Raw genomic sequence first — 16342 nt, 5'->3', positions numbered from 1 at the left:
GTACTTTATCCATGTTCATGCAGTACGATGGAGCTTTCAGCAGGCTTTCTACACCAGTGCCATTTCTTTTAATGTGTGTATGTGCTTGTGCATGTTTGTGAATGTTCAGGAAGGAGTATGGAGCGTGAATGTGGGGCAAGGGGTGCATGCGTGTGCACGGAGGCCAGAAGAATGTCATACTTAGGAAAGTCTTCCACCTCCTTTGAGTCAGAGCCTCTCATTGTCCTGTAGCTCACCATTAGGCTAGACTTGTTCACCAAAGAATTCTATGGATCCTCATCAGTGCTGGGATTACAAGAATATGGGACCCTGGCAGTTTAATGGATTTGGGGATCAATTTCAGGCCTTTGTGTTAGCTTAACCAACAGATCGATGTCCTCAACTCCACCAGAGCTATTTAAATTACTATTCTAGATGCTATAGAGCAGTGGTTCTCAACCTTCCTAATGCTGTGACCCTTCAATAATAATAATCAGTTCCTCATGTTGTGGTGACCCCCCAACCATAAAATTATTTCCATTGCTTTTTCATAACTGTAATTTTGTTACTGTTATGAATCACAATGTAAATATCTGATAAGAAGGATATCTGATATGCAACCTCTGTGAAAGGGTTATTCAACCCCCCAAAGGGGTTATGACCCATAGATTGAGAACAATTGCTATAGAAATTAATGAAAAAAGACCTTGCCGCTAAAGCACTTAGAGTTATCAGTATATATTAATAACTGGTCCTTTCACATATAAAATGTTTCTAGTTTGCATTTTCATAACATTCATATCACCCTATTACATTCAGGTGCCCTAGCTAATCGTACGCTCACTGTGTCTCCAAGGCTGGCTTTAACTCTGAGCAGTCTCCTGTCTCAGTTTCCCAAGTTCTGGAACTGTAGCCTTATGCCATCATACCCAATTTATTCATGCACAGATAGTAATTTTTAATCTCCCATAAGATGGAAAACTCTGCATCTCCCTGCTCATTTCAAAGCATAATTCCACCTCTGGGATGTAAAGAAGGGCTTTGCTGGGAAACTGAGGAGCTTGTGAGTTTCAAGAGATCCCAAGAATCAGAGAGTCTGATTACTGTGTGGTCTAGATGTAACAGAAGAAAAACTTGCCTTTTACCCTCCCGCGTTCTGTAACTAGGGATGCACAAATTAAACTTGAGCTAACAGGTTAGCAAGAGAAAGGGTATATTTTAATTAGTTTGTAAAACATTGACAAAGAACAGCCACCCAGAGAGTGAGGTGAACTTTGGAGATTATATTCTCTTACTAGGGAGGGAGGGAACAAGGGGAAGGGAAGAAATAAATAACTCCAAGGAACAATAAATGGGTCCTTAGGGGACATGGTTGGTTTTTTGTTTTGACGGTGCCTGGCTATGGTGCTGTCAGGTCTCTGGTGGCAATGGTCAGTCTTCCCTGGGAAGAAATGGTTGAATTCTTCGGGAGAGTTTTTCCTTTAGAAGGATAAGAGACCAGGCCACTTTCTGCAGCAGCTGTTCCCAGATATCTTCATCTTAAAATAACCCTATTCCATAGGAACATATTCTGATATCCTGGACTCCTTCACAGACAGGAGGCTTTAGGGACAGAGATAGAAGCAAGTTCTCTGATCACAGAGCTGTTTGTGCCAGTGCAGGTGACAAGGACCAGCAAGCAGGAGTACCTCTGGGCTGACTGCCCCTGCTAACCTGTCAGAAACACAAAATTGCTATGACCAAACTTCCTGGAAGAGGCTGGGTAAAAAGAATTCAAACAAATAAGGAGAAAACCCAACAATAAGAAGAATTCTCTAAACGTGTGTAACAATGAGCGTTGATTGTCAGCTTGGCAGTATCAGCAACCAGTCAGAAGACAAGCTCCAGGCACACCGACAAGGGATTATCTATTTCTGGTTAGCTGTGGTGGATTTCCTTGAATAGGTTGAGGTGGGAAGAACCATTACAGAGGGTGGCACCATTCCCTGGGCTGCATAAAGGGGGAAGCTAGCTAAGCATAACCATTCATCCATCTCCCCCTTCTCCTTCCTGACTGTGGCTACCATATGACCAGCGACCTCTCAAGCTCTTTCCTGCAATGATAGATTACACCCTTGCTTGACATGATGGACTATAACTGTGAGCCAAAATGAACCCACTCTCCCCTTAAGGTGCTTTTTGTAAGTGTATTTTTATCACAGCAACCAGAAGAATAAAAAGACAATGCAGAGTCAGGCGGTGGTGGCACACTCCTTTAATCCCAGCACTTGGGAGGCAGAGCTAGGCGGATCTCTGTGAGTTCGAGGCCAGCCTGGGCTACAGAGTGAGTTCCAGGAAAGGCGCAAAGCTGCACAGAGAAACCCTGTCTCAAAAAAAAAAAAAAAGCAATGCAGAATTAAAGATTTGGAAATGAAAGAAGTGTATATACAAGTCCTGGGAGCTTTGATGTCTAGACCCAAACCTGAGTTTTTAAGGACTCTGTAAGAAAGTCAAAGCTTCTAGCCAATAAGAAAATTCTCTTTGAAGAGGATGTACTTTATTACTGTGAACTCTTTGAAGATATGTGGTTCATTAGCATGAATACCTTGTAATTTTTTAGACTCTATCATTCTAGGAAATTATTGTCAAAGGAGAACTTAAATATAAGATACTCAAAGCCCCCCTTAGAGGACATTAAGAAATACTTTGTAGGTTAATAATTATTAACTAGATCATTTAATGCTTAGCCCAACTAGACTTCTTCCTGGTTACTTCAAACCCAGCTCTCACTGAGGGCTAGGAGATAGGACCCCATCTCCAAGCAGCCACCCTGGGGCTTGAGACTTCCCAGGAACAATTGTCAAGCCCATGCTGCTTTGTCCCAAGTTTACCAGTTGGAACCACTGAGATTATGATTCACACTAATTTGTAGAGGTTCCTTTCTCTAGCAAGTGTATCTTCCCCTTTCTTTGAAGCATTTAGTTCCTTTAGCCTGAAAATCCATTTTAGGGCTATGATCGATGATGGAACACTTAGTTGATACAGATGGCCTTTAGTTAGCTAACAAAAGCCGTGCACAGTTATAACTTGTCTGCTAATAACCTCTCCCATTGTGTTCCTCATCAAAAACATCATGTCACTTACATCAAATGACTTTTTAAAAAATTACATTACAATGGTTTTTGAAATGTTTTTATATTTTTGTTAATCCTTTGGGAATTTCATTGAGTGTATACATTTTTCTATGAAGTATTTTCTCCATGAGCTCCCTCCACTCACCCGCAACAATTGAGATTCTTTTTGATTGTGGAGGTTTAGTAATAGAAACCCTAGTAATCATACTAGAGCTGGGGTTAGAAAGCCAAGCAGCACACTGGTTGTCCTGAAGTGGACAGCTGGGTCCTAGCTCCTGTTAATAGCTGCCAAGCAAGTGTGGGCCCAGGACTAGGCATTGTCCAAGAGCCATCGGAATCTGCTTTTTATTTGGCTCTCTCATTCCTTAGGGACTGTCGAGCCATAGACATGATATTAATGACAACAAATTAAAGAAAATAGGAGAAGGGCTGGAAAGATGGCTCAGTGGTTAAGGGCACCAGCTGCCCTTCCAGAGGTCCTGAGTTCAATTCCCAGCAACCACATGGTGGCTCACAACCATCTGTAATGAGATCTGATGTCCTCTTCTGGCCTGCAGGCAAACATGCAGGCTGAACACTGTATACTAGATAGATAGATTTATCTATCTTTAATGGATAGATGGGAGAGAAGCGTTTTGGTTCACCAATGGGGAATAATAGGTGGATAGATAGATGATAGATAGATACATAGATAGATAGATAGATAGATAGATAGATAGATAGATAGATAGATAGATAGATAGATCTTTTTTAAAAAAAAAGAAAATAGGAGAAAAGAAAGTGGGTCCTCAGTTTGTGGCCTCTGTTGAGAAATAGGAACAAAATACCAGGAAAGCAGAGAGACTTTGTGGAGGTGACCAGCCTATCAAGAAAGGCTTCCCCCAGGGAGTGAGTGTATTAAATGTTAAGTGCTTGAATGTCGTGGAGTGTGTGTGTGTGTGTGTGTGTGTGTGTGTGTGGTGTGTGTGTGTGTGTGTGTGTACACGTGTGTGTACACATACTCCTGTGTTATAGGGCACATGTAGAGATCAGAAAACAGCTTTTTTGAGTCGATTCTCTCCTTCCACTCTGGGATGGGAAGAGGATCAAATTCAAGTTTGTGTGTTACAGAGTTCTGATAGGGTTCAGATTGGACATGTGAAGGCATAGAACTAAAGCAATGGAATAATCTGAGAAGTTCGGAAGAAGCAGACTCAAGCCAAGTACTGAGCTCTCAACAGAGCAGCCCTCCTCCTCTTCATTTGCAGTGACTTCAGCTGGGGCACCTGAGATTTTCATCCAGTCCAATCCTGTAGTTCTGGCTTTTCTCTTGCTCCTTTCCCTTCAGGTTGTTTTGCCACTTCACCTAGAGAAGATCCGAGACCGACTGGCTGAAAATATCCATGAGCTTTGGGGAATGAATAAAATAGAACTCGGCTGGACTTTTGGCAAAGTATGTGCTTCAGTGCCCAGACCCGGGAGGATTATGATATTATGAGGAAGGGTCCCTTGAACATTTCATTGAGAATGGGAATTGGTGAACCAAAACGCTTCTCTCCCTACAACCTGCCTAACTTTTGCAGTTAGTAGCAGCCTGCCCGTTCGTTCTTCAGTCCATCTACAGCCGGCACTGAAGAAACCCACTCTTCACAGGCACAGCTGGGAACCCACCTCCTGTTTACCTCCTAACTCTGGTTTCTTTTATTAGAGGACAGTGGATGCTTGCTTCCATCTCCCCGCCCCCACCACCTCCTTCCCCACCCTCTCACCCCCCGGATACCTCTCACATTTCTCCTTCTTCCCTTCAGAAAAAGCAGTCTGCTCTGTGTGGGTGGCAGTAGCAGGCTGATTCATCATTTTGAATCAGAAGTTGTTTAACGTGGCTTTCAGATGTATCACTAAGATTAATGGAGACCAGAGGGGGTTAGGGAGTCCCTTGCACTAGAAAGCATTTTTCAGAGAGGATGTAAATTGACTTTGCTCTGTGATTTGTATAAGGTCACTTCTGGAAGCAGAAGGATAGGTGAGTTTTACAGCTTCCTATGACCCGGACACTCTCTAGTCATGCATATTCCTATTAGTTACTGAAAAGGCCCCTGCACTCTAACACCTATGTATGTCCATAACTGCCACAAAACAGTGTCCTTATGAAAGATCACCTCTCTGCAGTAGGCTCTTGAAATCTTTCCTTCAGAGAACTCAACACAAGTGTAATTTTAAATTGTATTCATTCTTGCAAATATTTTATCTCTCCTTCCTACTTCATTAGACTGTTGACTCCATGGAGGTGGAGCTATCTGACCTCATTAGTAAGATCATAAAATCTAGATTAGTACATTCAAGCACTTATGAAATGACTAAATGCATGAAGGAGTGAGGTGATGCTCGGATCCATACTGTTCAGTGTGATAGCCACATATGGCCCTGAACAGTTGAAAAGTATCTAATCAGTGTTGTGATGTGCTCTGTGGTGGATGTAAAACTCACACTGGATTTTTTGTTTGTTTGAGATAGCTCTAACTGTCCTGAGATTTCTTCTATAGACCAGACTGGTCTTGAACTCAAAGATCCACCTGCCTCTACCTACCAAGTAGTGGGATAAAAGGTGTGTGCCACCACTTCCAGCTTCACACTGGATTTTTAATTCAAATTTTACACTATTTTATTCTTACCATCATAATAAGAACAATATATTACATGTATAGAGCTAAATAAATACGTTGTTAAAATTAATTTGATCTAATTCTTTGGTTTTTTTTTCTAACATGGCTGTTAAAACTTTTGAAATTACACATGTGGTCCATATCTGTAGCCCTTTGTGATTATACATGTGGTCCATATTTGTAGCCACGGTCAGAAGATTGCTGTCCTCCAGTAACACGGTGACACAAATTTTTAACAAAAGCACGGCTACAACTTGTAAAATTACCTCTCTGGAAAATCATGTTGTAAGTGCAGACACCTGCATAGAAATAAATCCACAGAGTTTGAGCCTTTAACAACTTGGGAACCATGTGCACCAGTTCCTAAGGCAGGCTCGTGCGTTCACTTATCAGCAAGTTGCTGCCTTTGTCCTGACTGGTATGTATTGCCTGGGCCCTTGAAGGATATTCATTTCTCTTTCTTCAGAGCGGTGCCATCTGTCAAAACTTAAATTCTCTTCTTTCTTACACTGTCACCTAGATACGAGATGACAACAAAAGACAACACCCCTGCCTTGTAGAGTTTTCAAAGCTCCCTGAAACTGAGAAGAATTATAACCTGCAAATGTCAACTGAAACCTTGAAGTGAGTGTTTAATTGAATGTGGACTAGACAGTGAGTGGATGATTTGATGCATTGTAGCTAAACTGCAAAGGTGTGTCCCTCTCTGCAAAAGTGACACACTGATAAATCACAGGCAGCAGTGATTCTTCATGTCACAGATCTTAGAATGGTGAGGAGCTGACCCACATTACTATTTAGTATATATATTTCTCCAGAGACCATGTGCCATTTGCTGTTTTCTGGAAATAAGGGGGTAGGGGGAATGCAGGAGGCAGTGGAGGAGGAGCAGGAGGAAGAAGGAGAGAAATAGAATCAAAGGACCAAATGTCACTTGTCATTGGTGTTAAATCAAGTAAAAATAGGAAAGTAGTTTTAAAACCAAAGGAAAATATGGTTTGATTACTAAATTCTCAAGTTTTTTAAATCAATTTTCAATTATGCAATAATCCCATTCATGGTCCTAAAAAAGACCCAGATGTCCTAATCCACATTGGTACCTCCAATTTTTAATTCCCTTTTGTATTTGATGCCTGCTGTTTCTTTGTATATTCCTGTTCTCTGTCAGTGCAGAACACTCTAACATTGTCTTGTTGACATAACAAAGATATAAGCTGCTTTGTCTCATAGGCTCACATATCCACTATCTGTAATCCCAAAGAGTTTTCTGTATCTTGGTACATCAAGTACAGCTCAAGGTGCTATACTGGCATCACATAGCAAATATTTGCTGACCTGAAGATTTGATGTTAGAATCCTGTCTATTCCATGAAATCAATTGCTTGATATAATTCAAAGTGAATTTATAAACTAGAAAATGTCTCCACGTGGGGCAATTAACCAGATTCTCTTTCATGTTCTTATGCCTGTTATCATCTAAATCAGAAGCTGGCACATTATGCCTGTGGGACAAACAAACCAGCCACCTGTTTCTGTAAATACATTTTCATTGCAATAAAGCTGGGCTTGTTGCTTTGCATATTATCAGTGGCTACATTTATTTCATAATGGCAGAGTTAGGTAGTTGTGACAGAGTCACAAAGATATATATACACAAAGCTTTGCTGTCTGTCCCTTTACAGAAAATGTCGGCCAACTTCTGGTCTAAAGGAATGGCTTTTGTCCACTTAACCAGCTCAGACATGGGTTAGGGCTCTTGTTATCCTTCATCTTGCAGTTGACACCAGACTCTACCTTGTGTTACATCACAGAACCCTGCTGGCCCTAGGGTGCCACATTGCTCATGTTAATCCGGCTGCTGAAGAGGATCTCAAGAGAGTCAAACTGCCCAAAAAGTAGGTGAATTTTCTAATGGCTCAAGATGAGTGTGAATAATGGGAGGGTTAGAGGCCCATGTACAAAGGCAAATGACAGAACATATATTCAGTAGCATCTTAGAATGTTCCCCCAGTTACTTAGATGTCACTGAGACCCTCAGAAAATGTCTACTGTAAGAAAGCATTTCAAGGCCCTTTCTCTTTTTGCCCCTTCTGGCCATACCTAATACCACTATGCTTAATTTAGGGCTAGGAGGTATACCAACCTCAAATTAGTGCACTGATTTTTGGTCACCAGGAAGAGCACTTGTCAAGAGCTTAGAAATGGTTCCTAGCCATTGCAGCTATTCTCTCCTCTCCTCTGGCACTGGGCTAACACCTAAGCCCTTTATGGAAATGGGGATCTATACCAAGATTCCATTTGCCTCTCTATATCTGTGTGTCCAGTTATCGTTCCCACTTCTACATTCAGGCAGTCACACGTTCAGATAATTGCTCACTGATACATCTTCTGGCTCATTCACTGTTTCATTCTCTTGCTCCTCAGTGCCTGCTCTGGGTACACACACAGAAAAACACAAATGTCATGATAGGAGCCAAAACAGTGCCAGCCTTAATCAAATGCTCACCATCCCCATCCTTGTTGAACTCCCATACTGATGAGTCACTATGACACATAGCACCTGGTGTCAAGGAAATCATATCTAGGAGATGGCATCTGGAGAGGGCACATCTCTAGCTGAAGTTGCTAGAACCAGTATATGTTGATGTATGTTGAGTCTGCCGGAAGCAGCTCTCCTGAGAAGGTAGAGACAGAGGTTTCCTACGACTACAACGGATTCTGTATCCTGTGCTGTCCAGAGTGTTCTATATAGAATGGGCCTTAGACTGTCACATTCAAGTTCTTGCTCTAGTCTGGGCAGGCAGTAGTCCTAAAGTCCTTTGGCATCTCTGGACTCATATTCCCACATGGATGTGATTAACTCCTCCGCAGATAGTTAACTTATTCATAGTGTACACAACCTTCCCCTTACACCATGTATCTGCCTGAGTCATAGTAAACTCTTTCACATTTTTTACATGCTATGTCTCAAATTATAGGCATTTGAGAACATGACTCCTGAGCTGGAGAGCCAACTGCAAAAGTCACTTCAAGCTCACAAATTTTGTGCTATCATGGCTTTTTGTGTTAATTCCAAGAAGAAAAGATGAGCTTTGCAGAAATGGGTGGCCATTCTATGCTAATTTATGAGAAAGCCTTAGTTCAAGGTTTTATCCTTGCCAATCTGGTTTTAACATTTTGATTCTTAAGTAGAATGGAGGGGTTTCTGGTAGTGTTGCAACATGCTGAGTGTGTCCATCATTTGCAGGACACATAAATAGTTTTCTTAGATATAAGAATGCATTTGCATTGACTATTTTCTTCATGTTATTCTTTGAAGTCTATGAGATTATATTAGTTTTAAGATGGTAGGTACATTAGGGGCTTTATTTGTGAACACAAAGTAGAGTTCGTTTTATCTATCAACCTAAGAGGGGAAATTTTGTCTGTGCCCTCATTTGCTTAGTGAATATGTGTGTGTGATGTATGTATATTTGATCTTTAAAATAAGATAACATAAAACTAGTTAATATTGAGACACATTGCTGTTTACAGTACTGAGAGTCGGTGACTATGAGTGCTTAGCCATAGATTGGTTAGCTGTATCAGCACCAAAGGCTCAGGGAACACCCAGAAGAGGGTTCAGGAAGAATTAGAAGGTGGGAAGAAGTGCTGTGAAATTCTGTTGCATGGATATAACATGGTTATTGCACACATGAACTCAGAGCAGCTGTGTTTATCTGCAGAAGATAGTTATGGTTATTAACAGAATTACACATGATCAAGCCAGTAAAAAAAAAAAAAAAGTCAACAGGAAGTGAGAGGAGTTGAGAGATACCACCTCCCAAGGAGGAGCTATTGGCAGTTGATGGCTGCCTGCTAGGGACTGAGAGTCACTTTTCTTTGAAGGGAGCTACTGGTAGGTTACCTGTGCTCCACTGGATGATCACATGCCCAGGCAGATATGGGAAGTTCCAACTGGACTCAATGCATTATTTAAAAATACAAAAGGCATAAAATTTGGAGTGAGGTGTGTCGGAGGGAACATGGAGTCAATTGGAGGAGATAACAGAGTATTAATAAAGATACGTTACACATATATAAAATTTCAAAGGATCAATTTGTAAAAATCTATTCAAAGTATGTATACTCTTACATTTACTTGTAGCTATATGATGTCCAATGGGTATAAGCCAGCCCCTTTGGATTTATCTGATGTTAAGCTGTTACCACCTCAAGAAGTGTTAGTGGATAAGCTTGCAGAAAATGCACACAATGTTTGGGCAAAGGACAGAATAAAACAAGGATGGACCTATGGCATTCAACAGGTAAGGAGTATTGGGTCAAGCATGCTACAGAAGTAGATGTGGTCATCCATCAAAATGTCGTTTTGCTGTGAAGCATGCTAGATTGGAATATGGGCATTGCCCTTGCACTCTGTCCCTCACACTGTTGTTTGTTTATTATTTATAGAATCATGGACTGGTGAAATTTGTAACTGTCACATTGACATTGACTACAGGCGTCATTTCAATTTTGCAGAAATGGATAAAGTTTATCTTTCCTTTAGTTAGAGATTCACTGATAAAGTGTACACACAGGGTGATGTGTTTTAGCTCATTCTCATCATATTGTTTCACTGTAGAGAGTTAAGGTTTTGTGATACCCTCCAATACCCAGGTGAGGAACAGATTTCTGGGATAGGATGTGAGAACAAATCAACATCATGGGTCAGCAGTAGTTCTGAGAAGGCCCCCAAATAGCTACATTGAGGTAAATTCAGGGGGGAAATAGCCTAGAAAAGAAGTGAAGCAGCAACCTGCCCAGAAGCGCCACACACACACACACACACACACACACACTCACACTTTAGCCCATTGAACTAAGGATCCTTGGGCAGAACTGGAACTCCTGGCCTGATTATCAAGTAACCTAACAGCTCGGTTAGGTGTGTATGGCTTCAAAACAAGGAAAATCCAGCAGAGCTTAGAATCAGGATTCATTGCAAGCCATTTGACCCAACTCTTTGCCTAAACTATTTCTCTCATTTTACTAATCACTAAGGGTTAGAATTTAGAAAGTTCACATGAGTTAACCCATACCTCAGCCTCTGTGTTGACTTTTTTCATCACTATGAATGACAAAATGCCCAACAGAAGCAACTTAAAGGAAGAGAAGAACAGAGGAGTTGGCTCGTGGCTTTAGAGCGTAGTCCACCATAGTGGGGGAGAGTGCACGGTGACAGGAGCTTCATTGGGGCAGCAGAAGCTTATAACACAGCTTGTTTGTATCTTTCTGGATCAGGATGGGGCCATCACCTTTAAATGCTTGCCTACCACACAGTGTCTCTTGAACCAGCCCAGCCTCACCTCTTAAAAGATTCCACAGGCTCCCAAAACAGCACCACAGGTTGGGGACCAGATGTTCAAACACAGGAGCTGGTGGGGGGGGGGGATGCGTATTTAAGTTTCAATCTTGGAAATTTTCCAAACTTCCTTCCAGGAAATCTGGAAGTCAAGAAGAACTCAGCTATTAAAAACATGGAGGCCTGGGAATGAGGCGGTTTGGACTGTGTGCCATGCGTCTTAGTTTGATTGACTTTCCCTGCAGTTGACCTTTCAACACTCTCATAGCCTTGCCTAAGGAACTGAGGATGACTCCATGGTACAATGTACCTTTTGTGATGGGATGGACACACTTTGCCTCTGCCACTCTTCCTAGTGTCTCTCTGATGGCTTAAGATGCTGCTGTGATGGGGTGTTGACAGTTAAAGGGTAGCATGAATTTCCTTACGGGAATAGCTACACAGTCCCCATCGGCCTTACCTTTGGAATGGAGGTTGTTAGCCAATCTCATGACACTTTATTTTATTTGCAGGCTGGCATTATTAAAGTGTGTTTTTAATGCTAGCTTTGAGCATTAGTAAGATTTCTCCTTTTATACTCATTTAATCCTGAAGAGAAGTGGTAAATATGCACACTGCTAAATATCAAGCCACATGGGGAAAATCTAATAGACTAGTATGAGCCAGCCAAGCAGTCAGGAGTATGTGAGTAGGATGGGCTGCTTGTAAAACTAAAATATGTTTTCTTGGCACCTTCTCTTTGGCTTCACATAGGATTTGAAGAACAAAAGAAATCCCCGTCTGGTGCCATATGTATTACTGGATGAGCGTACCAAGAAATCAAATAGGGACAGCCTACGTGAAGCTGTACGAACATTTGTTGGTTATGGGTATAACATTGAGCCATCGGACCAAGAACTAGGTAACAAGCTGTGATCATTCATTATCACAATAGTTTACTAAGCAAGTCCTCTTATGGGGAAATGTTACCTTTAAATAGGTCTGATTTATACTATGGGAAATGGTACAGTTCTTAGAATGTGATATTTTATTCTTGAAGAATTTCATGCATGCACATAATGTGTTTTCATTATATTCCCCCATTTCTCCTCCCTCTAACTCTAAATCTGCTCTCACCCTTCCTCCTTCTAACTTTATGTCCGTTTTTGTTTTTATAACCCCCCAAGTTCAATTTGTTCTGCCTAGTGGTATATTTTAGAGGGTGGGACTTTGTAGTCAGAAGGTTCTCCAGTCCCGCCAGGCCCCCATAGTCCTGTGGCCCGCTTATAAAATAATCACTCTGAAGCTTATATTAATTATAACTGCTTGGCCATTAGCTCAGACTTATTACTGACTAGCTCTTACACTTAAATTAACCCATAATTCTTATTTATGTTTAGCCACATGGCTTCATACCTTTTCTCAGTTCTGCCTTGTCATCTTGCTTCCCCTGTGGTGTCTGACTGGCAACTCTTGACTCAGCCTTCCTCTTCCCAGAATTCTCTTCTCTGCTCGCCCTACATATAATCCTGTCTGGCTACTAGTCAATTAGTGTTTTATTTATCAATCAATCAGAGAAACACATATTCACAGCATACAGAATGACATCCCACAACAGGACTTTGGTTTCTGTGAAGCATTATCTCATTGACAGATGGTTTAAAAATGAAAATGCATACAATATATTCTGATCCTGATTTCCCCTCCCCATTTCTTCCCAGATCCTCCCCACCTCCCTACATTCAACTCCACACTTTTACCTTCTTTCTCTCTCTCTTTAGAAAGAAAAAAACAAGAAAATTAAAACATAATTTAAAAAAATAAAACAATGAAAAACACAAGAGACATACACCAAAAAAATCCATAAAACACAAAATTGAAAACTATAATATGCAAGGAAAAGACCAATAAGGTTTTCTTTTAATGTTCAAACAAAGCAATGTGAGGCTGAAAATATCATTGAGGTTGTTTTGTGTTGACCATCTACTGCTGGGTATGAAGCCTTCCCTTAAGCATGGTTTATATACCCAGTGAGACTCCATTGGAAAAAAACAAATTTTTCCTTTACGGGTGATTGCCCATTGGAGATAGCCTCTTGTTTAGGGATGGGAGATCATGTCTGCTTCCCCCTCTTAGTGTTGTGACCCCACCTGGCTTGAACCTGTGCATGCCTACTGACAGATATTTTTACAATGTGCATTTCTGTGACCCAGCCCTATGGTGAATACATTTTCTTTAGGGTAGCTAACCTTTTCAGGATACCTGGTCACAGAATCAAATCACATTTATTGTCTCTCATCCTCCAAAACTTGAATGCCAGATTATTTAGAGGTCAGGAAATGACAGTTTCAAGTTAAATTCTATTACTGTCAAAATCACCAGCTTACCCTGGAAGTACCAAAGGCCATGGTGGTTCATGAGATGGAATCAGTCCTAGATTTGGAGCTTTTATTCTGTTTATTCTGTTGCTGAACAAGTGATGGAACCTCTCTGACCCTCAATTTTTCCATCCTGACCTCATAAATTTATTGTGAAGAAGTCACTATGAAGTCAATATTCAGTAAATGTTGGTTCATGTCATTGTTGTGGTGTCATAACAGTAGTGATGAGTGTTATGGTATAAACAAAATGCTTCACTGGAAAGTGGGAGATCTACGACCATCTTAGTTGCTGACACCAAGTTCTTTGAGGAATACATAATTATTAAAAGTCTGTGACCTCTCTTTCCCTTCTCCCTTTCTTCTGCTTCTCACAGTAGCTGACCCTACTATTGAGAAGGTCAGCATAGACAAGATTCGATTTTTCCGGGTAGAACGGTCATATGCCGTAAAGTCTGGAAAGTGGTACTTTGAATTTGAAGTTATAACTGGAGGAGACATGCGTGTTGGCTGGGCCAGGCCAGGCTGTCGTCCTGACATTGAACTGGGGGCTGATGACCAAGCCTTTGTGTTTGAAGGCAGCAGGGTGAGTCCATTCAGTAGCCACACTCCATCAAGACAAGTTTACTTTTCTTGAGTTTTCCTTGGAGGCTGGCACTACTGGGTGTCTGGGTCTTAGTCTTCAGAAAGGATAGCTACCACCACTGGATAATAGACACTGAATGAGTATTATGTAGTGATTGCTGCTTTGCTTTTGATCCTGAGAAAGGGGAAGACTATATCCCACACCCTCTCAGTAATCACCTCCACTTCTGCCCTTTCCCCCATGATGGCTGGCTCTGCTCCAGGGGTAACCCACTCAACACTAGGAAGCCAATGTACTAACATTCTTTTGTATGTGCTAGGAAGAATTGTGTTTACTGTCAGGGCTGACTATGAACCAGGAAACTCAGGCCATCTTATCTAATGACCCTTGTGTGTCCCAATTTCATTCATCTGTAAGATAGACACCTACTCCTATGGGCTATGCGTGATAGACTCTTTATAGAGATCATCTGCCACTAGAAATTAGGAGATCCAGTCTCTGTGGCCATTTCTCCAGCTTCTGGGATTCTTGAGTTTTTTTTTTCTCTTCTTCTTCTCTAAGACTGTGGTCTTGTTTTGCAGGGTCAGCGTTGGCACCAAGGTAGTGGGTATTTTGGACGAACTTGGCAGCCGGGAGATGTGGTCGGGTGTATGATTAACCTGGATGATGCTTCAATGATCTTCACACTGAATGGGGAGCTGCTGATCACCAACAAAGGCTCTGAACTTGCCTTTGCTGACTATGAGGTTGAGAATGGTAAATCCACCACTAGGGAAACACAGGCGGGCTGCTGGAGCTTCGTAGCACTCTATTAAGAGAACACTATTCTTTCCATATTCAAAACCCCAAGAGAGATGGCCTTCCATCCTTTATGCTGCAGTTTCTGAAGAATCAGACAAATAATAGTGATAGTCAGTGTGTGATTGTAAATATAAATTCTGTAGTGAGGCTAATTCCATGTCCTGTACCCTGCCATTTTAAGATTCCCCAGGTTTGCTTTTAGTGCAATGGAAATGCTAATTGTGTATGGTGGAATGTCCTTGGCAGGAGAGAAAGAAAAATCAGTGGATTAAAGAGTTATCCTTTTATTCTGATTTGAATTGTCATTCTGCATGTTTGTGTAATTGAACTTGATGCTTTGATGAGAACCATTGGAACACAAAAGCTAGATTTAGCTGTTCCCTTGAATGAAATATAATTGATTTTGAAATTCAAACACACTGGGAAACCAAAGCAGAGTTGTACTTATTATTGGCCATAGATGGAGGACAATCAGGGCAATGCTTGCAGCGACACAAAGGAGCAGTTAGCGCTTATTATTTTTCTGTCTGCATGACCGTACAAGATAGACACAGATTGTTGGCATTTGAAGAAAGAGTGCCGGACTACAAACTGGCAGAGCTGCTCCTTTTAAAACTGTGCAACTCCTGTGGAGACTGCTTGACTGCTCTGGGCTTCAGATTCTTCATCTATCAGTGTAAGAGGATAGAAATAAATTCCATTGTTCTTCCCAGATTTGAAATTCTGACAGTGACATACCACACCTGCATGCTCATCCCTGTGCTGTGTGTGTGCTGCACTCAGCGTCATAATTTCAGATAGGAAGGATGCTGTTCTGAGTCTGGAGACAAGAGCCCTCATCCTACACCTGCCTACTTGTGACATCTCAACCTCTGTGAGCTTCAATTCCCCCTCTGTAAATGATTAGAACTACTTTTAGCCAGAATTTCTGAGAGGTTATGAACATAAAGAGTCTGTCTAAAAGACACTAGAGAGATATAACTGCATGAGCAAGAGAATAAAAATATATAAAGCCGAGTTCACATGATAGAAATGTTCATTACTTACAGAGTGTTTTAGCTTTACGAAGACATACTTTTTACAGGCACCTGTTGTCTGCAATGTGCATGTCCAGCTGAACCACTCAAGAGGTTTCCAGGAGTCTAATATTTGGGGAATTAGAAAGGTTGCAGCTGAATCTGTTTTCTTAGAGAAAAAGAATCACTAAATGCAGATGGGGGTCATACTTTAGTGCCTTTTAACAGGTTTAAGATTCATTTTGAAGAATGTCCTGATTGGAGAGTTGAGTGGGAAGATGTGTATTGCCAGCAGATGGAATGGCACCTGTGTGGCTTTGGACGCAAATGAAAGAGACACAGCAGAGGATATCAATGCAGTGTAGGGAGTCATCCCAGGGTCCAAGCATGTGCAGTGCTGTATCTCTGAGTTCAGGAAGAGAATGAAGGATTAGACAATCCAGGTGTTTCCCCCAAGGAAAATAGGAAGAGTCCATAGACCAACATTTTTTCCCTGACTTTATT

General features: G+C 41.4%; 1 protein-coding gene across 1 annotated transcript in view; it reads left to right on the top strand.

Moving 5' to 3' along the window:
• The window catches only part of Ryr3 (ryanodine receptor 3), a gene marked incomplete at its 5' end in the record, with an annotated part of 626824 nt that overhangs the window by 212313 nt on the left and 398169 nt on the right, over positions 1-16342 (top strand). Inside the window, 7 exon segments of the mRNA XM_037205092.1 lie at positions 4420-4524; positions 6255-6358; positions 7546-7629; positions 9882-10041; positions 11832-11979; positions 13816-14021; positions 14603-14777. Coding sequence (XP_037060987.1) covers positions 4420-4524; positions 6255-6358; positions 7546-7629; positions 9882-10041; positions 11832-11979; positions 13816-14021; positions 14603-14777 — 982 coding nt within the window.

Source organism: Peromyscus leucopus, chromosome 4 (assembly GCF_004664715.2).
Source record: "Peromyscus leucopus breed LL Stock chromosome 4, UCI_PerLeu_2.1, whole genome shotgun sequence".
NCBI lineage: Eukaryota > Metazoa > Chordata > Mammalia > Rodentia > Cricetidae > Peromyscus > Peromyscus leucopus.
The sequence above is the reverse complement of the archived record's forward strand: the minus strand, read 5'-3'. Positions and strand labels throughout refer to the sequence as shown.